At 42.2% G+C, this 22,192-nt stretch overlaps 1 protein-coding gene across 7 annotated transcripts in view; it reads left to right on the plus strand.

Moving 5' to 3' along the window:
• The window catches only part of REPS2 (RALBP1 associated Eps domain containing 2), a 222,132-nt gene that overhangs the window by 118,469 nt on the left and 81,471 nt on the right, over positions 1–22,192 (plus strand). For 4 of the 7 annotated variants that reach the window (XM_059910736.1, XM_059910739.1, XM_059910737.1 and 1 more), the window contains 5 exons: positions 190–284; positions 5,224–5,293; positions 6,752–6,805; positions 11,220–11,265; positions 14,407–14,543. In XM_059910736.1, coding sequence (XP_059766719.1) covers positions 190–284; positions 5,224–5,293; positions 6,752–6,805; positions 11,220–11,265; positions 14,407–14,543 — 402 coding nt within the window. The remainder of the gene's footprint in view (positions 1–189; positions 285–5,223; positions 5,294–6,751; positions 6,806–11,219; positions 11,266–14,406; positions 14,544–22,192) is intronic. The other 3 variants (XM_059910741.1, XM_059910742.1, XM_059910738.1) reach the window with 2 other exon arrangements.

Here is a 22,192-nt window from a genome sequence, read left to right on the forward strand (position 1 = left end):
TGGGCATGGTAGAAGTACTGTACTAGCTTGTATACGTAAAGAACTTGAAATACTACCTCAGCGTGATTAGTGCCATCTCTAGTATATAGGAGCTGGCTGCTTTTGTTGTTCTATTTACCAAGCACAGAAAAGCTATGACCACCATGACTATAGTACATATTCTTATGCATTCTTTTTGTTTCTTCTTAGCCTTTCCTAAGCCCAAGTGGGAGTGTGCGTTATTTGATTCTTATTCTGAGCCAGTGCCAGCAAACCAACAACCCCGTGACTTGAATCGGATGGAGGTAAAAGATCTTCATATGTTAATAAATAAGGATGTGTGTACTATTAAATCCATTAGCTGATTGTTCTTTACAAACTCTGGAAAATTTGCTTTCATAACGATTTCTCTTAATACTTAGTACTTACTTTGAAGCTCAGCATTTCAAATCTAGACACCAGATATATCTATAATTATCTTTTTTTCTCTTCTCCCTAAAACTAGATTTGGTGAAAAAAGCAAAGTAGCCTCTTGACCTTTTAGAGGTGAAATTTAGGTATAGCCAAACTAAGCCAGAAAAATGTAAGCCAGGTTATTTACTTTAACCGAGCTTTAATTTTGAAGTAAACATTGTAAAGCTGTATTTTTAGCAGCTGAGTATTAACAAGGTGTAATGAATCAGAACAGTTTTGAGAGGAGGTTTGAGAACTGTATATGAGGGCCCCAGATCACATTGAAAGCTGCCTGATTTGGATGATCCTCAAGAGAAACCCGAAGAATTCCTATAACGTTGGGCCACTGATGCAGGGACTTAACTGTGTGCTTTAGGGGTCCTTATGGTTATTGTTAATATCAGCACTTTCGTCACCATTATGAGTGCTGTGATGACAACTTATGATATCGGCTGTTCCCACCCTGAAAAAAGTCTGGAAATGTTTCATAAATGGAGGTTTGTTCATAGGCTCCTATTACAGTGCTCCGACGTTGCAAGATGATAGAAGTCAAAGGCAGGATACAGGGCCATTTAAAAAATTTCTTGTGATTGTGTGTGATTATTTATTCTTTCCCACAAGGCTCTCGTGCCTGTAGTGCGTGTTGTGGATGCCATCCTCTGCTCCTCTCTGAGCGAATCAAGCCTGCTTCTGCTGCGCCCCCTCTGATAACGTCTCTCTGGGCCTCTCTACTGCTCTTTCTTTGAGTTGTAGCCTCCGTGTTCCTTTCCTCAGCAGATTTCTACTCTTGGGAAGGAGATAAAGTGATTTCAGGTGGAGTGATAGATGTGCATTCAAAGAGTTTTGGCTTTTTCAGTTTCTTTTTCTGTAGAATGTGTATGATGGTGAAGCAAGTATGATTGTCAGTCACTTTTCCCGGCCCTCAGTGTACTCTGGGGTTGCTGACAGTGTACGGAGAAGTTTGTCAGGCCGGGACAGACACCTCTACAACTGTCTTATGCAGTTGCCCTGTTTTATTTTTTGTTTGTTTGTTTTGTTTTGTTTTTTTGTTTTATTTTTAAATTTTTAAATTTTTTTGCTATGGGTACTCCTGCTTGTGTAAAATTATGTTGTTGTTAGGTGATTTACTAAAAAAATCATAATTCACATTTTTTCTAGTTAAACGTTTTGTTCCAACTTGCCATGGTATCAGATGGTCTTTGCTTTTCCAACAGAGATAAATAATGCTGTTTTTTTTTTGGAGAAATTAATTACTGACTCATGTTGCTGTTCTTCATGTACTCACTTATCATCTCTCTAAAAGGAAAGGAGCAAATATACAGGTGGCTGTGAAGTCTGGAAATGGAGATATTTTAAACACAGGAATGCATGCTTGGAGTTTATTTTATTTTATTATTGTTTTTTTTGGCCACGCCACGCAGCTTGTGGGATCTTAGTTCCCCAACCAGTGATTGAACCTGGGCCCTCAGCAGTGAAAGCATGGAGTCCTAACCACTGGACCGCCAGGGAATTCCCCATGCTTGGAGTTTAGATAGATCTTGGTACCAGCCCTGTGAAGGATGACTCCATAAAGGTGTTTGTTGTGAATGGAGCTGTAGCTGAGTCAGGTCTTGAGAAGTTTGCTCAGCAGTACATCTTTTTCTAAAGACAGCAGAGCTGTACCATGTACTTATTTCCATCAAGAATTAAAGATTATAATTTCACGGACACTTGTCTTTAGCAATGCTTCTTAGATTACTGGATTTCTTTCTTTTGTAAACAGGCTTATTGAGATATAATTCATATACTATATTCATCTAAAGTATACAATTTGTGTAAAGTATACAGTGGTTTTTTGTATATTGACAGTTGTGCAACCATCACTCTAGTCGAATTTTAGAACATCTTCATCACTCCAAAAAGAAAGCCTGTACCCATTAGCAGTCATCTACTGTTCCCCGCTTCCCCCAGCCTCTAGTAATCACTAAGCTATTTTCTGTCTCTGAATTTGCCTATTCTGGACATTTCATATAAATAGAAACATAAAATATGTGGTCTTTTGTGACAGGCTTCTTTCACTTAGTATAATGTTTGCTTTTGATCTTCCAGTTTTATTGAGATAGAGTTGACATATAGCACTGGCTAAGTTTAAGGTGTATATACAGCAAAATGATTTGACTGACATACATCTTGAAATGATTACTGTGTTAAGTTTAGTGAACATCCACCATCTCACATAAATACGCCATTAAAGAATTAGGAAAAACATTTTTTTCTTGTGATGAGATCACTGTGTAATGTTTTAAAGTTCATTCACATTGTAGCATGTATCAGTGCTTCATTCCTTTTTATTGCTGAATAGTATTCCGTTGTATGGATACTAACACATTTTTTTGTTTGTCCATTCTTCAGCTGATGGACATTTGGGTTGTTTCCCCTTTTGGGCTGTTAGAAAAAATGCTGCTATGAATGTCCATGTACAAGTTTTTGTGTGCACACATGTTTTCAGTTCTCTTGAGTATATATTGAGGAGTGGAATAATTGGATCATATTGTACCTTGTGTTTAACTTTTTGAGGAACTAACAAACTACTTTACAGAGCAGCTGCACCATTTTACATTCCTCCACCAGCAGTGTATGAGGGTTCCAGTTTCCCCATATCCTTGTTAACATTGGTTATTATCTGTCTGTTTGATTTTAGCCACCCTGGTGGGAGTGAAGTGGTATCTCGTGGTTTTGATTTGAATTTCCTAATGACTACTGATATTGAGCATCTTTTTGTGTGCTAATTAGCCATTTGTATGTCTTCTTTGGTGAAATATCTATTCCTATCCCTTGTCCATTTATAAACTGGGTTGTTTATTGAGTTGTAAGTGTTCTTTATATATTCTGGATATAAATCTCTTATTAAATGTGTAATTTGCAAGTATTTTTCTTTCTTTTTCCCTCCTTTCTTGATAGTATCCTTTGTAACACAAATGTTTTGTATTTTGATGAAGTTCGATTTATCTAATTTTTTTCTTTTTTTCCTTGTGCTTTTGGTGTAATATCTAAGAAACCATTGCCTAATACAAGATCATGAAGGTTTATTCCTATGTTTTCTTCTAAGGGTTTTATAGTTTTAGGTCTTACATTTAGGTCTGTGATCCATTTTGAGTTAATTTTTATATAAGCCGTGAAGAAGAGGTCCAACTTCACTCTTTATTTTTATATGGATATCGAGTTGTCCCAACATCATTTGTTGAATAGACAGTTTTCTCCCACTGAATTGTTTTGTACCCTTACTGAAAATCAGTTGACCACAAATTTAAGCGTTTATATATGGATTCTCAATTGTATTCCATTGCTCTATATGTCTGTCATTATGTGAGTACTACAGTGTCTTGATTACTATAACTTTTTGGTAAGTTGTTCTTCTGTTTCAAGAATATTTTTGCTATTCTGGGTCCCTTACATTTTTATATGAAATTTACGTCCAGCTGGTCAAATTCTGCAAAAAGCCAAGAAGGATTGCTTCAAATCTGTAGATGGATTTAGGGAATATTACCATCTTAACAATATTAAGTTTTTCTGACCCATGAGCACGGGGTGTCTTTCCTTTTATTTAGATTTAAAAAATTTCTTTCAACAGTGTTCTTTTGGATTTCTTTTTATCTATATTTTCTACTCCTAAATTATTTTATTCTGCTAAGGATCTGGTTTACAATCCAGGTGGGACAAGAAAATGAAAGAAGGGCACTGTTGCGATACATTCTCTGTTCTAAATTACATCTGGAGGCTTCATTGTAATGCCAAGAATGACTAGCCTGTGGATGGCTAAACCCTAGATCAGGTTACCACCAAGCAGTATTCTAACTCCATTCTTTGAAACAGTTTGAAAACAGAAGTATTGCTTATGTCTCTTGGGCTGTTCAGATTCTGAGAGGTAAACCAGTTAACCTTTTGGAGCACCGGCTAACTCCAGGAATTTACCCTACTTCTTTAAGTTTTAAAATTTATCTTTATTTGATTTTTTGAATATGTTTAAAATAAAAAGAATATCAAAAGGCATATAGTGACAAGTTCTCCTCTTATCCCTATCCCCACCTACCCAATCACCCTTCAATTTTTATATATCTTTCTAGAATGTGTTTACGTATATATATATCAACTATGAATATGTATTATCCTTTAATCTTATCAGAGGACAGAGTCCATGTTAATTGAGAGTGTACAAGAAATTATAGTAAGTGGATTTTACATAGAATTTTAAACTAATCAATACTTGATCAATTTGGGTATTCATCTTCTTAGTGTAAGTGAGGACTTCTCCCTTCAGTGAGTTAGCAGAAAATTTTGTTCTGCTCATCAGTAAAATTCTCTTATTCCATGACAAGGAGGCTGTTTGAATCAGGGTTGAACACCCTCTACATAAGAGATCCTGGCAAATACCCATGTGATGGGGCCACTTGTCAGAACCTCTCTCTGCTCGTGAGAAAGTACCTGGAGCACAGGTTTGTTGTTGACTGGAGTCGTGGGCAAATGCTCCACAACTCTGGCTGAGTCCCACACCAGATTAAGATATAATGTGTGGTCTATACATGTACCTCAATCTAAGTCATTATTTTTTTCCTCTGTGTATATAAATTTTTCAATACAAATTAACTTATACCTCACTAGAAACCTAAAAAATAAAATAGTATTAAATTTCAGGGTTTATGGGAGACAGAAATATTGGCAAGATATATAGCTTTTAACAACATTTGCATCAGATGTGCACATCACTTCATTTCCATTCCAACCCATATTATTAATTTTCTTTTCTTTTCCAAGAAGCTATCTATTAAAGACGTGGCTGACTTTCCTGTCCCTACCCAAGATGTGACTGGTGATGACAAACAAGGTATGAAAAGAATGAGTTTTCTCCCTTTAGGGACATTTTACCTATATATATTTTTAATCTACTTCTCTTGGAATGGCTGACTTCTAGAGCATCTGAGGACTGTTCTCTGTATATGAACACATTTGGATGGATTAAGTAGTTCCAGCTGCTGTCACGAAACTATAGTTCATAAAGTGGTAACAAGCCCTTGAGTGTCCAAAGCCCTTCAGTTATGACCCCGTACTCACTGCTGACCCTCAGGCTACTCCAACACCTTTTTTTGGAATCTGGTCGTACTAATTAGGAAATGACCAGAAGCTGAACGGTTTGTGAGCATAACATCTTGTGTTGGCAGATGTGATCCCAGAATATCAATATACATGCACATTTGTACACAGGTCTAATCCTTGAGGAAGTTACCTTCTCGAGAGAGTTTCTATCCCTGGGCTTTATTCTCTGTGACTTTGTGGGTGTTGGGTTGTGACGATTTGCTTATCTTGCTGGACGGGTGAGAGCAGTGCAGCACAGTGTTCCGTGTTACAGCTAGCATCAAGCACAGGGCTGAGTTGGCCTGGGACTTATCTAGAAGAGCAGGAGCAACACCCCACCTCCTGCCGTACTTCTGTATAATGCTTTATAATCTATCAGGTCCTTCCTCATGCACTGTATTATTCAGTCCTCACAAAATGCAGTGGAGGCTGGTATGTTTTATAACCTAAGATATAGAGATGAGTAAACTTAAGTTCAGGCAGTATGAATTATTTGCTCAGTAAGAAAAAGAGCAGGGATACGAACCAAGATTTTCGAATTCTCAAGCCAGTATTCCTTCTATTATCTGATATTGATTCACTGCCCATGAATGAAAGGCTTATCTGAAGAGACTAAAAATCAGTGAAGCTATTTCAGGTTTTGTTATCATGACCTGCCATGGATGTAGCTTTGTATGGGAGTTAAACATGAAAAATATGTTTCCCATTAGGAAACGGTAATTGCATGCTCTCTGTTTCAGTATTTGCTCAGGAGAGGCAGGCAGACCTAGATGTTGTCTGTGGCAGCAAGTACTCTGATTACTGTCTTTACTAGTGGGTCTTAGCCTTGACTACCCATTGGAATAACCTGGCGAGCTCTAAAAATCCTGAATCCTGGCTCTCACTCTCAGAGGGATCCTTATGTCTTTGCTCTGGACGTCAGGAAAGAAACGGGGAAATTTGTTACTTCCTGGTAATACTCCTCCCAGCCACTTTCTCTGGAACATTGAAAATACCTCTGTTCTCTGTAGGAGGAGAACCTGTTACCATAGTTTAGGAGACTTTTATTGTTTTAATAAGTGCTATAGCGACTTATAGATGTTTGTAACACCGTTTTCATTAAGTGATGACTAGGGATTCTTTGTTTTAATGTAATGTGCCTGAGACATAAAATTTTTTTTCTTTTCTTTTCTCTCTCTTGTTCTTTAAAAACAAAACGAAACACTGCTAGCTTTGAAGAGTGCTACGGATGAAGCCTTACCAAAAGATATGTCCGAGGATTCAGGTAGGAGAAAACCAATTTAATATATTTTTAATGTAATTATTTCTTAAACAAACAAACAAACCAAAACAACCCTGTAGTTTCAGTGAGAAAACTGGTACATCTGTGATAGTGTGTGTGTGTGTGTGTGTGTGTGTATATATATATATATTTCTCTCCAAATATTTGTCTTGTGTTTTATTCTAAGGAAACCTTTTGGTTTCTTTTTTACTCCTCTCCTCTTCTCAGGTATGAGAAGAGGGTGATTTCTTTTTAAGTTCTGAATACAGGTTTCACTGAAAGGATCTCTCAGTTTGAATCGAGGGTCTCATTGTCACTAAGTATAAAATTGAGAAGACTTGGATTTGGGAAGATTTCAACAAGCCATTGTGATTTCTGTGTAGAGTAAGCTGATGGGGTGGATTAACGGGAGGCTCACAGGTGAAACTTTCCATTTCCAAAGCATAAATCTCAAACGCTTTCATTATGCTTCACCACCAGGAAGGCAGGTAAATGTGCTTACACATGGAGTGGATTCCAAGGAGAGAAATAAAAGTCGTGTTTGCCCAGGTTCTTGGAGAGTCAGAACTGTGTCTGGGAACCATGGAGATGGTCGGGCCTGTGGCCTCAGCTTTCTTGACAGAGCCATCACTGAACCAAGATGAACCTAGCTGAGAACAAACTGGCTAGGGATGGCATTACTATTTGGAGCTCTGATTATGAGCACATGAAAGACGTTGCTGCTTTCTCTTTTATTGTTCTCTCTCTCTTAATATTTAATAAGTAAATCATGTTTGTTTTGGTTAACTAGCTATCATCCAGGCTTTATTTTTTTAAAGTTGGAACAAAGGAATCAATATACATCGAGGCTTATGCTACAGTACAGTATTTCCCAAACACTAAGTTCATTTAAGGTTTAAAAGAGAGAGGGGTAGAGGGGGAGAGAGGGACGGAGGGAGGGAGAGAGAATGAATATGAACGAGAATATATGATTGATTGCAGTGATGAGGCCTAAGAATCTGTATTTTTAGGCAGCCCCTCCCCCCCAGGGGTTCTAATGTTCAGCCTATTTTGGGAATCACTACCTCTAGAAAGCGACGTTAAGAAATAGAAGATTAAGATCGTAGATGAACTATGACTCCAAAAGTGGTAGGAATTCTCCAACCTAGTTTTGGCTTTTGGAACTGATTCAGGTTCCTTCATCATAGGCAGAAATGCTCTATTTGCGTAGGACAGATGCCTGAGGTAGGTACTTTACAACTCTAATTTCTGGAAATGAAGTGGATACATTCTAGTTTTTGTAAACTTCATGTTATGGTATCAGTAAAAATTATTTAAATTTGGAGAGTTAAATTGTGCTTCTCCAACAGCTTTTTAGGCTAATAGCTCTTCCTATTTTTTCCATGAGCATTACGTGTTCTCTGGGGCATGAGCTTTATATGTCATTTTCAACATTCCTTCATTGAGTAGGGCATGGCGTCACCAGACAGAACCTATCAGGGTGTGCGTGCCACAGTATGTGAAGTATATCTGAATTTGTTTCACGTTCTGCCTGGGAGCATGCTGTGTGGTTTCTGATTTGTTCTTCCCTTTGCTGCCCTTTCTGGAGTGGCTATGAGGGAATCCCTCATCTGAAAACGTATTTAATACCCTCTTTTCCGGGGAATGCTTGGATTCCTAGCGGGAGACACGAGAGTTTCAAGGTGGTAGTTTCTAATTCTGGAAGGCTGTCCGTGCCATGTGGGCAGTTCACCTCAGTTGAGTTGCCGCCTTCTGGAGAATTAAACTTTAGGCTTGCCCTCCTATCCTGTTTCTGTTTCCTGGAAAGATGACATGCCTGGAGTGTTCTAGGAAGTTCTCATTCTTCTTCCCTCTGCCCAGCTCAGTGAGAAGCTGTGATCCGCCCGTGGGCTTCTGCCTGGATTCTGACCCAACCTGCCCTTGCCATTTTTGTGGATATTCACATGCTCCAAATGCGGAGTCTGACTTTCAGGGGCTTGGAGGCTGATGGAAGACTTAACTAAAATCGTGTTCTCCAGCTTTTTCTGATCTTGAACCTGTGGAAGCTTACCAGCCCTGCCTGGGATCTCATTTCCCGCTTTTGCTCTTCCTTCCGCAGTGGGTGGTGATAGCCATGATCATAGTAATGGTGGTGAAGAAAATGTGGTGGCTTACAGATGGGATGGGACTGTGTCATCAGGGAGCGCGGTATTCCTTGTTACATATTTTTCTCATAGACCCTTACCCTTTTAAGTGCTGAACATGTACATATTAGTGGAATCTGATGGATTTCTTAGCTAACGGCACATTCTAGCCTAATTCAAAAGGCCATACTGCACCATGGCCATCTTTTTCTGTGTGTCTCCAGGTCCTGCCGAGGGCGTTGGGCCTGCTCGCCCTCACACTGTAGTCTTCAGCCTGCTGTTGGTGATTCTCACAGCTGCCCAGTTGCCGGCTGCCACCCCTTGGTCTCTCCTTCCATTCCCTGCGGCCACCTGCACCTCCTGTGCTGTCCTAGAAGGAACTAAATTTCATAACCAGATTTCTAAGCTTGAAAAATTAGGAACACCCTACAACAGTAATATGTTGCAATTCTAGAATACATTTAGTTTTTAAAGCGCCTTCGCTTCCTTATCTCTCTGAGTGAGAAGGGGGCCTCATTTTTACTATCTCCATTCTGTAGCTGAGGAGACTGAGGTTCACGGAGGTCACAGCCACAGAGGGTCGTGGCCAGGAGTAGCGCCTGGACCTCAGGACTCCTGGCCTGGGCTCCACGGCTCAGCCACACCCATCACCCCATCTGCCTGCCTGTCTATCTCTCACCAGCAGGGCTCCCCCCTCCTTCCACACCCATCCCTCCCCGCGGCACAAAGACAGAGATAGTGGCAGTGGACAAAGGAAGTAATGGTCACCGCGGTCTGGTTTGGGGAACAGTCTTTTAAAATGGCTGAGACTTCTGCCCACATATTTCTGGGAAGCAGTGGGGCCTGAGAGAAGCGGGTCGGAGCCAGCCGTGGGCGGCCCGCTTGGAGGGTGGCTCTCAGCCCCGTGGTGAGTGGCCCTCGCACCGTCCGCCCAGTCCCCAGGTAGCCTGCTGGGCTGGAGGAGAGGCTCTCTTGGGCCGCCATCTTTTGCCGCCAGGGGGCTGGAGGAGGGGAGGTGGTTGTCCATCTTCGTGCGGGCGCACGAGACCGGGCGAGGCAGGCTCACACTGCTTGGGCCTCCCGTGCTTCTCGGGGCTCCGGCAGCCTTTCAGTGGTTTGCAGTTAAAAGGTGCCTGTGTCCTCACTCCAAGAAGCCAGAGCGCTTCAGTTGGGAGAAAAGCACGTCTTCTATAGCTGACTGAAGCTAAGGGGACGTGTGTTGCTAGTTTGCTTTGGGCCTTGTTCGCATCTCCGCTCCGCGTTCTGCCCCGCTTATCTAACCCAAGGAGTTTAATGATCGTCAGAAATCCAGCATGCTTCATACCAAGGAGGGGTTTTATCTTTGGAGTAATGTAAAAGAGGATGGCATCACGCAGTGGGACATTTTCTTTCCGGAAAAATTTGTGCAAACAGTATACAAACTATATTCTCCTTGCTCCTAGTTAGTAGCACTTTTTCTTTGAATTTTTATGACATTTTATGATGAAAAATTTGCAATGTTTGCAAAACCTTAGCACAGCTAGTGGTTTCTAAAGTTGTCTTCCGCAGAGGATTGAAAACGTAAAAAGAGGATTAATGTTTTTGTAAGTATTTCTCATTACTCCCAACAACTTATGATGGGAAAGTCGGCTCTGTGTGTGTTGGTAGTGAGCAAGCTAGTTCATGATTTAAATTGGAGAAGGAAAAGTTATATGGTTGACAAATATTTTAATGATTTCACTCCATAATATTCTCTGTACGATTTGGGACACAAGAATATTTTCTTATAGGAAAAGCTGCATAGATCATTTCGACTTAACTGTGGGACTTTGATTTCTTGTGGTCATGCGGTCCTGGTGGTGTATTTTAAGAAAATCTTAAAATATGTAGCCCAGTAGATTTCTTCCTAACCTTCAAGGGAGATTGGTTCAAAATCTATTATTACTAGGCTATCATGATAGACCAAGAAACCCTCAAGTCTGAACCCATCATTGTATAAATAGATAACCTCTTGAGAGAGTTGTCTTTTAGGCTGGAATTTGTTCATTAATCAACTTCGATTTGAGAATGGCTTCGTGGCTAATGCTCTGATGAAAGGAAAAATATGTTGGTTTTTCTTTCTTCTTAATTGTGCCTTTAGCTTTAGAAATAAAATTATGGAATCACGAAAATGTGGAAGCGGTCAAGTTTTCCACACGGATACCTGTACCTCATGTTTACCTGTTGATGTGTTCTGTACTAGCCCAGGTGCTGCTTAAAACCTGTTTAACTGCAGACATGAAACCCAAGCAAACAACAACTAATCTTTGTTTCAGCCACTCCTAAGGATTCCAACAGTCTCAAAGCAAGACCGAGATCCAGGTAGTGTTTGTTTAACTTCTGCTTGAATGCCCTTTGTGCCATGTCCCTGACTAGAAACAAACCTCCCAACCCAAAATCTTTTCCCTTCAATTTGAAGCTCAGGATGAGGGTGAGTTCACTCGTCATGAGGGGCCTGACTGGAGCCCGCAGTGCTGCTGGGGAGGCGCTTAGTTTCTGTGTTTGTTGGTGCTGGGAGAGGGGCTGCTGCTCTCTGGCCACCTGACACAAAGAAGGGGCGACGTGATGTGACCCGGTTGCTGCAGGATGATAACGAATAGGGGGAAAGTAGCTTTGGAAAGAGGGAAATATGGTTAAAAGGTAACTAACACTGAGATGTCCTATCATGACAAGGTGAACACCAAGAAATAGGAAGTCTGGGGGATAAAATCTAGAGTAGGGAACTAAAATGCTTCGGCGATTTCAGTGCGGCTCAAAACTTCAGGTAAGCAGTGTTTGTGGACTGTTTCGTCCTCTTAGAGCCTCTTCTCAGCTTCACAGTTTTTAAGTCAGTTGAGGTTAGTAGAAGAGGGAGAGCCAGTAAGGCAGTGCTGTGGTTGACATCAGACATCAGAAGGGAGGAACGAAGAGAAATACAGACTCTCATAGAAATACTAGAATCTCGAAGAGGGGAAATGGTGTTGAGACCGCTCTTTACCAGTAGACTGCAGTGGGAGACAGGATGCTACGTGTGTGTTTGCCAAGTTTTGCTTTGGCTCTTAGTGACTTTTTTCCTCCTTTGGCTGCTAGATGTATTCCTGAGAAAGTGAATTTAAATCTGATCATATTTTGTATGCTTGCAATATTGCCAATTTAAGGAACTCTCGTCTCCTTGTAAGTCAGAGAGTTACCCCTCAGTTTATCTTTTATGTCTGGATTTTCCAAGTTAGAGTTTTGTTTCCTTGTTTGTAGAAGGTACAGATATCTGTGTTCATATTTTTTAAAATAATAGGTAACACTAATTCATTTTGGTAGGAAAAGAAGTTATAGTTCCTGTTTCTCTCTATGGCCACCACATTTACTCATCCTGTTTTTGAAGGATGAATGGATCTTTTACAAGTTAGTCCATGCTGGCTTTAGGATGTAGGAATAGTAACATTTATCTGCCTTCATAGTAGGCAAACCCTTCTCTGAATGGCAGAAATTGAACCTCACAGTTTTTACTTCTGCTGGCTTCCTCTCAAAGCGAGTGAAATGACAAAATCTCAGTCACATATTCTATTATTAATATCTCTGCTAAATTTTATATATTATTCTTTTAGGGATTGGTCTCTTGGTCTAATTTGGATGTTTTTATTTTCGCTACACCCAACTGGGTCCTCACTGAGACCGTGAGAATTAAATTACTTTAATCCTCCTTTTTAGAATAATAAAGCCGTGTAGAAATGTAAGGGAAAGGGAAATCACCCTTCTAACACTGCTACATTCATCATTTTGTTGATTCCCTGCACATTTATGTTTTAATTGGTTGCAGTCATAGTTTTACTGTATCACTTACTGGATATTCATTTAACTTTCCATATAAAAATACAAATACACAGGTTATATATGGAAGTAAAATGGAATAAGATGTAGTATGAGATTGTGTGCTCAAGTATATGTATGTGTGTATATATACACACGCACACACATGATTTATACACGTACACATTATTTTCTCTTTCTTGAGTGAAAAATGTCACTAGAGCTGTATCTGGCATAGAAAGTTCTTTCTAGCCAGGGTCTCTAATTTCCTTTTTAAATCAAGAGTTCCCATTTGAAAACTTTGTTGTCCTTTTCTATGGGTTCCTTTTTGTTCTGGTTGAAAGGATCAGAGCACCCTTCCTGCTAGTTCCTGCCTGCCTTTGCCTTGCCTGTCTTGCCAGTTGTGTTACAGGGACCACCCCAGAGCATTTCACATGCCATTATGGTGGCTTTATTAAAGATTGCAACCTTGCATGACAAAAAAACTCTGGACTACCACAAAGAAACCTTGAGGAAGTTATTCAGGAAAATAAGAACTTGCTATGTCAAAACCAGCTTTACCAAGAACTGAAGTTGCTTAATAGTAATGGATAGATTCTAATTTCCTGAGTGCCACTGTAATAGCTAAATACCAAGACACTTTTCTGAGGTTAATTTATCTGTAGGACACATCTCTGACTCAAAGGTCATTTTCTTCTTTGACAGGAAGTTAGCTCAAAAGCTGAATAGAACAGACATAAGATGTACACATGAGCTTCTTAGAAAATCATATTGGGAATTCATCCACAAACTTATTCCTAAGCGATAGAGTAATGTACTGAGTTGAATTAATTTAGAAAATAAGTAGGGCTCTACTATATAGTCTAGCTGTGCCCCAAGTTTTCTTCCCTGGCTCATAGGCAGGCAGTCTCAGAACATTTTAAAGATATAATTTAGAAACTGAGACTGGAATTTGAATGAAACCTATGTAACCTTCTAGCTATGTGACCTTTAGCAACTTACTTAGTTCCTTTTTCATTAAATGCCGTGAATTGGAGTTATAATCTCTGAAACTGCCTAGTTAGCTCCTGCTTTCTTACAGATTGAGAGAGAAGGTTAAGAGGAGGCCTTTGCTTTGAAAATTTCCCCAAACCTGTATTTCTCATGGTGAGACAACCAAGGCCCCTCAACCTGACTGATGTGTGTTTTCCTCTCCTGAATTTCATTTGTGGCATATTCCGTTGAACATTTGATTCTTGCTCTCAGCTTATCTGTCCCAGTTCCATATGTGCCTGTTATCACGTTTGCATGTAAACAGAAGAGTTCTGCGGTCAGTTAATACCATGAAGCCCTTCTACTGAAGTATGGAAGTACCTAAGTGGAAGGGTTTACGTGTTATTCTTATTAACAATTCCAATCGAAAAGGATTTGAATTTACAGAAAGCGTTCCCTCTGGGGTAAGTTTAGGTCTAAGGTATAATAAGAGCAAAGAGGTTAAAAAAGGTTGTGACTCAGGGTTGGGGGTCGGGCGCTTGTTGCAGCTGGTGTGGCATCCAGGGGGCAGCAGCGTGCCTGGCCGCTCCGGGAACTCAGCAAGCCTTGGCAGTCGCTTTGCCTTTTGTGGGTATTTTCTGTTTCGGCCCAATTTCAGAGAGTAAAGCTTTGCTGTGTGCCTTCTGACCTTCCCTTATTTTGCTGCAGATCCTACTCTAGCACCTCCATAGAAGAGGCCATGAAGAGGGGCGAGGACCCTCCCACCCCGCCACCGCGGCCACAGAAAACCCATTCCAGAGCCTCCTCCTTGGATCTGAATAAAGTCTTCCAGCCCAGTGTGCCAGGTGAAGTGCCCCTCTGCGCCCAGCCCTTCCCTTTCCTTTTGGAGTCATTGGATGGGTGTCACTGCAGAGGCCTCTGTGGGTCCAGAGAACGAGCAGACCTGGCCCGGACGGCCTTCACGTGGCTGGCACATAGATATCACGTGTGTCTGGAGCCTTGCCCACACTTGCTGTGGACCAGGAATTGTGAAATTCTGTACCCAGAGGATGAAAATGCTTCCTCCCCAGATAGTCCACTGAGTGCGTGGCCAGGGTCTTGTTCTCTGCATCGTGGTAATTTGTGTCCAGGATTGCCATCTGTGATTTCCTCAGACGCTTATGCCGTCTTCTGCGAAAGGTCTCGGTGGTCAATGCCTGGCCAGAATTTTCTGCATTTTATCCTTCTGGTGAAGATCCTGTGTCCTCCAGGCTTAATGCTGAAGGGGGCTCTGCTTTCTAAATCTGACTGATGGTTAGGTGTTTAGTGTGGGCGTCTGGGTCAAGGGCTCCTTCAGTTGGGCTGCTCTGGGGCTTCTGGGGATGGGACTTGCTCAGGGCAGCTGCTGTACAGCTGGGCTGGAGGCGGGGAGTGTGGGGCGGCCTGTCTGCTCCCCTGGCTCCCTGTGAAGAGGAGCTGTCCTCCCGGGAGCCTGCAGAACCGCAGATGCGAGCCATGCCTTCACATGAGTGAAGGTGCCAGCGTACAGCTGCTGTCCCAAGTGTTATTTTGGGAGCCGCAAGGGCCTTTCCACTGACTAATGCAGGCAAGCTCTAAATACAATGATTTCCTGGAACTTTTTCTGTATCTCTGTGCATTTTAAATCAAGCCAACCTCAGATGCTAGTGATTTGCAGATGATTATCTTTTTTACTAAAGCAAGGAAAGAATCTCCTTGGCTCACACATGAGCATGACCCCTGTGTCCCGGCAGAGCTCAGCATGTTTTATTTGTTCTAATAAAGTACTCTCCTCATAGTAAAGTTATAGATTGTTTTTTAATATACCAGAATCTGGAACTGTCTATGAAATTTGATTCTCTGCCATGAGTTCATCAGATAAAAATTTGTCTTGAATTTTCCCCCATACTTTGATCCAAATTCTGGCGTAATTTCATAGTAACTGGTATTTGGGGTGGGAGTAGCCATGGATGATGATGCTATAAAAATTTCACGTGGCTGGTGGATGATGACCTAGAAGATTTTTCTGTGGACACAAGAAGATTAAAACAATCTGGGCAACCATCTCCATACGTTTTCCTTGCAAGGAGAGAGGCTGGAAGCATGCCCCCCTCTCTCAGGCTGTGTCTCTCTCCCCACGAGGAGCGCCAGCTATGCTGGAGAATGGACGGGCCGTGGCCTTTACCACGTGGCACCCTAGAGTGGGAGAGAGAAGACTGAATTTGGAGTTCAGCTCAGCTGCTTATTAACTATCTGATTTTCCGCAAGTGGCTTAATCTTTTCTGCATCTCAGATTCCTAATCTCGAAAACAGGACCAACCCTCCAGAGAATTACAGGGTGTTGATGAGGTAATAGATGTCATTCAAGTAGCGCCATGTTTGGCCCCTAGGCACTCACTCCCACGGAAGACCGACGGGGAGAGGGGGTCTGAGGAAAGCCCCTGACTCCCTGACCCCCGGTGGGACAGTTCTGTGACTCGTTCCTCGCAGTCCCCGGGACGGCTCGCAGAGGGACCGAGCCGTGGTCACCTGTGGCAGTAGCTCCTTCATTAACACACCTTGTCTGGGCCCGCTGCCCTCCTGCCCTGTCGTGCTTGCCTCACACCCAAATCAAATGCCTGCTCCCAAGTCCCAGCAGTAGGGGCTGCTTTCAGGAGAGCCTGAATTCAGACGGCTTCTCTTTACGTCTCCGATGTTGATAGGACTTCAAGGGAAAAGTATTTTCATTTGATAAATGCCAAAGAATAGCTAGGTGGGTGACATCTGTATTCATAGCTTAATTCCATTGTCTTTCCAGTACAGGTTTACACAAATGAAATTTTAATGAGCAGTTTAAATTGATCACATGAGAAACAGAGCATGTCTGCATTATGAAAAGCAGGTGGTACCATTTTATCTACTTAATTTGTTTGCCTGTGGCTTAATTCTCACAGGAAAGTCCAAGGGTCTGTCTAAACTATGTAGAATTTTAGTGTATTGCATATTGCTAGAAATTACTTATTAAAATTCTGACAAGCTAGGAAAGCACGAGGTAGAGTCTAAACCAGTCACCATAGCGCCCTCAGTGAGAACCGTGGTGCCCACGTAGTCACCCCTCTGCCACACTTGCCTTTATGTGTCACTCTAGCTAAGCTGGGTCACACTGTGCTTGCTGTCCTATATCCTGAGCTTCCTGATTCACCGTCTTTCATAATATGGAGCTGTGTCGTTTCTTCGTGCCTGTGTGATGTGGTTGATTGCGCCCTGTGGGGCTTTCTCTCTCCCCGTCTCCCCCCATCTCCTCCTCTGTCTCTTCCTCATGGTCTCGTCTCGTGCTCACATGCTGCTCCCCTCTCCTCCCCTTCCCTCTCTGCTTCTCTCCTCTCCGCCTGCCCCCACAGAGGCAGGGACCTCTCTTTCCCAGGCTCTGCCACCAACCTCTCTCTGCCCTCATGTCATAAACAAGGTAGAGGTTATTAATGACTTCGTATCTATATCTTTGTTTCCTTGTCTACTTATTTTCTTGGGCTGAAGTCGGAGATGCTGAGTCAGAGGCCATATACCTTTGAAGTGTAGATACAGGTTGCCAAACTGTGCTGTCAGAAACTTGTGCCTTATGACCTTATCCCACTGGTAACGTCGCCTGAGAGTGTTTCCTCACACCCTCACCAGCACTGGGTAATGTTCATCTTTTCAGTCGTTACCTATCTGATAGACAAATGTTTGCATTTCCTTGATTCCTAGTGAGCCTGAACATCTTTTCCTCTGTCGTTACTGGATGTTAATATTTCTTCTTTTGTGAATTGCCCGTGTGGAGGCACACTTAGCTTCCGGGGCTCCTGCTCTTTGCCTAACCACAGAAACCACTTGTCTCTTCGTTTTTCCTGTGAGGGTCTGGACCTGTCTTATCTGAAGCACTTGGGAATGTGAAGGTGGCCTTGGGGAAGCTAAGCTAGCCTGCTCCTTCATGCGGACCATGTTCTTCCAGCCCCCAGTACCCCATCTTTTGGCCAACTTTATCACTTACGACAGACTCTACCTAGGCCATCCTGTTTATAACAATAGAAGAACGAGGAAAGGTAAAGAAAACAGGGAAAGATAATGTGCGATGAAATAAGATATGAACTTGAGCTGAAAAGGAAGGATAAAGTGAAGCTAATGTTTTTAAAAATGAGAATCATAGGATTGTGAAAAACAGAGTGAATGAGGCTAAGTTGCTGAGTCAGAGTAGCCTAAAGTGGAGCGATAATGTGGAGAAGAAGTAGGATGGAGAGAAGATGCAAAGAAGCAAGAATGAAAGAGGGAAATGGAGGAAAAGGTGAGATGGTTGTTATATAGTGGTGATGATGTTTATACAGAGAGAGAAGCAAATAGGATAAGAGCCTGAAGAGACCAAGTGGAGAAGAGCCCGCAGACTCGGTGTAGGATTCAGATAGCATTCAAAGGACTCTTGGGAAGGAAGGAATAGCTCAGAAGTGGGTGGCATTAATGCCTTCAAATTTATGATAGGTAACGTAATATGGAGAAGAATAATGAAGGATTGTTTTAGATTGTAAATCTATAAAAATGAACCAGGCCAACTCTGGCAGTGTGGGACAGTTGGCTTTAACCTTGATATCTGCAAAGAGGGTGTGAACATGTGATTTGCAGGAGTCTAGACTATCCCAGGGCTCGAGATAGGTAGGTGCTGGCATTACACCTAAAGCGTGTGTTTTCATAGGGAGAAGTTGACATAATAGGATCGCTGTGCGGAAAAGGGAGCTCACCTTTGTCATAGTTGATTCAGGCCGTGGAGCCATCCTTTCACAGTCCCATGTGGCTGCTCTGTTGGAGGGAAAAAAATGTGCAAGAAGGTCTAAGGCAGTGATGATGCAAGCATACAAAATCTAGGCAGTCAAAGCTGGGACTTGCTCAGTGAGGTTTAGATTTTATAGCTCTATACTTACAGCCACGTAACATGTTTTATTACTGAAATTCCTGTAAGAAAAATCAGACAGTGAAGACGATACTTTTTAGATCCTAACCTCTTTTTCCTCACTGAAACAGTTGTTTTCATAAGGCTTTTCTCCCCCCTCGTAAAAGGGTTCCTTCTGTTTCACTGTGTGGGGTGGGAACTCCCCTCCTCCCACTCTTGACACTGCCCTGCCTCCTCCAAAGCCATGGGTTTGCAGCCCGAGGTTTCCATAGTGACGGCCAGCTGCCTCAGTGCTGCACACAGCCCTGTCCAGCCACTGAGCCTCCGCCTGGCAGAAGGGGCAGAGATTACGGCGGGGAGACGTAGCCATCCCTTTAGAGATTCAGACCAAGAATCTTCATCATGTCCGCACACATCTAACAGGGGCATCTTAGTCCCTTGGATAGAGCTAGCTGCCAGGCAGTGGGAAAGGAAGTCCCTGGCAGGGCCGCCACTTCCCAGTGCCACCCCGCTTACTTTAAGAAAGGAGAGTGCATTTTGGTGGACAGCTCTTTCCACCACATCCCGTATGGCCGAGGACACTGAGAGCCACATGTTAAAACCATTACGATGGCCAAACAAAACACATCCATGGGTAGTATCTGCCCATGGGTAGCTAATGTCCTCTGTCTGCTTTAGACACACTGATAATAAAAGTTCACTCCATGGTTAAGAAATTATGGTACATCCATATCATGGAATCTTATGAAGCTGTTAAAAAGAATAAGGTACGTGTACTAAGTGGAGAGCTATCTGAGATGAGTGAGAAAGGCATTGGTGCAGAATATGTATGTTCTTCATTGTATAGACAGTTTCCGGAAGGATACTTAAAAAAGTGGTAGCAGTGGTTGCCTGTGGGGAAGAGAATAGGATGACCGGGGCCCAGGAGTAAGAGAGAAACTTACTTTTCATCGAATATCCATTTGTATCTCTTCAGTTTTGCCTCACGTACAGATATTACCGACTACAAAAAATTTAGTTTTCACTCTATAGCTGCAGTGACCAGATGGCACCTGAGAGTACCAGAGATGGCCTTCCCGGATGAGTTTATCTGTCTCAAACCTGCCTACCAATCTGAATCCAGGGTATTTTTACAACCAATCTGCTGCCACCTCCTAGAATGGAGCTGAAATGACAGAGCATTCCAGAGCGTTCTTTAAGGCTCTGATATGTTCTTCGGATTCCTCCTCAGTGGCCCTCCAACACTGAGGAATAGTTTTGGAGGACTTCCCATAGCCTGCATTGTGAGATGTACGGATGGGCAAAGGGTTGTGATAAGGGCTCTGTCTTAATTTGGTGGTGGTGGGGGTGTGTTTATTGAGTGATGAGCTGAGAGCAGTCTGTCCTGGGTTTTCTACAGGTGAATATTTCTTTCTGCAACTTTATTTTATTTATTTGTTTATTTTTTGGGCTGCTTTGGGTCTTCGTTGCTGTGCGCAGGCTTTCTCTACTTGCGGCGAGCAGGGGCTCCTCTTTGTTGCGGTTTGTGGGCTTCTCATTGCGGTGGCTTCTCTCATTGTGGAGCATGGGCTCTGGGCACATGGGCTTCAGTAGTTGTGGCCTCAGGCTCTAGAGCGCAGGCTCAGTAGTTGTGGCGCACGGGCTTAGTTGCTCCGAGGCATGTGGGATCTTCCCGGACCAGGGCTCGAACCCATGTCCCCTGTATTCACAGGCCGATTCTTAACTACTGCGCCACCAGGGAAGCCCTCTTTCTGTAACTTTAGAAAAGGTAAACACCTTGGGAATAAGAGATGGTCTCAAGACCAAACTTGCCTTTCAAGTTTTCTAAAGGATGAATTTGGCCACACAGACGGCTGTGACCTTATAGATTTCCTTATTGTATCATTGCTGTGAGAGCTACTTGTTCCCTTTTAAAATCTAGTAGGATTTTGAAATCTAGTGGCATTATGGGATTCCTGCCCCATGCCCAGACTTTGGGGTCCATAGTACATAGCCAGCCAAGGGTTCAGTTTGTCAGTCTAGACAGTTTTTTTTTTAAATGAAAGCTTTATTGAGATATAATCCACATTCTATAAAATTCACCCTTTTAAAATGTACAATTCAGTGGCTTTTAGTGTATTCACAGTGTTGTACAGCCACCAGTATTGTCCAATTTCAGAACATTCTCACCACCACCCCCAAAAGACACCCCATACCTGTTAGCAGTCATTCTCCACCCCACGCTCCTCTCCCCAGAGCCATGGGCAATCACTAACCTACTTTCTGTGTCTATAAATTTGTCTGTTCTGGACAAATATATATATATAGTCTTTTGTGATGGGCTTCTTTCACTTAGCATCGTGTTCGCAAGGTTTATCCATGTTGTAGAATGAACCAGCACTTCATTCCTTTTATGGATGAATAAATAATATTACATTTTATGGATATGGCACATTTTATTCATCCATTTATCAGTTGATGAACATTTCGGTTGTTGCTACCTTTTGACTATTATGAATAATACGGCTGTGAACATTCATGTACAAGTTTTTGTGTAAACAAGCATATGTTTTCCTTTTTCTTGGGCATATACGCGAGTGGAATTTCTGGGTTATATGTTAACTCTTTGTTGAACATTTTGAGGAACTACTGAACTGTTTTCCAAAGGAGCTGCACCAGTTTACCATCTCAGTAGCTATGTATGAGGATTGCAATTTCTTCATATCCTTGAAACCTTTGTTATCGTCTGTGGTTTTTATTTTAGCCATCCTAGTAGGTCTGAAGTGATATCTTATCATGGTTTTCATTTGCATTTTCTAATGACTAATGATGTTGAACATCTTTTCCTGTGCTTATTGGCTACATTTATGTCATCTTTGGAGAAATGTCTATTCAGAATCTTTGCCCATTTTTAAATTGGGTTATTTGTCTTTTTTTGTTGAGTTGTAAGGGTTCCTTATATATTCTGGATACAAGTCCCTTTTCAGATATATGATTTACAAATATTTTCTCTCATTTTGTGGGTTGTTCTTTCAAGCTTTTTGATGGTGACCTTTGAAGTGCAAAAGTTCTTAATTTTGATGACGTCCACTTTATCTATTTTTTCTTTTGTCATTTGTGCTTTTCGTGTCATATCTAAGAAACCATTGCCTAAGGCTTCCCTGGTGGTGCAGTGGTTAAGAACCCACCTGCCAATGCAGGGGACACGGGTTCGAGCCCTGACCCAGGAGGATCCCACATGCCGCAGAGCAGCTGGGCCCGTGCGCCACAACTACTGAGCCTGTGCTCTAGAGCCCGCGAGCCACAACTACTGAACCCGTGTGCCACAGCTGCTGAAACCCGCACACCTAGAGCCTGTGCTCCACCACAAGAGAAGCCACTGCCACGAGAAGCCTGCGCACCACAACGAAGAGTAGCCCCCGCCTGCCACAACTAGAGAAAGCCCACGCATAGCAACAAAGGCCCAATGCAACCAAAAATAAATAATAAATAAAATAAATAAATTAAACAAAAAAAGAAGATACCATTGCCTAACTCAAGGTCACAAAAATTTACTCCCCTTTTCTTTTAACAGTTTTATATTTTTAGCTCTCACATTTAGGTCTGTGATCCATTTGAGTTGAT

Source organism: Balaenoptera ricei, chromosome X, assembly GCF_028023285.1.
Source record: "Balaenoptera ricei isolate mBalRic1 chromosome X, mBalRic1.hap2, whole genome shotgun sequence".
In the NCBI taxonomy this organism is placed as follows: domain Eukaryota; kingdom Metazoa; phylum Chordata; class Mammalia; order Artiodactyla; family Balaenopteridae; genus Balaenoptera; species Balaenoptera ricei.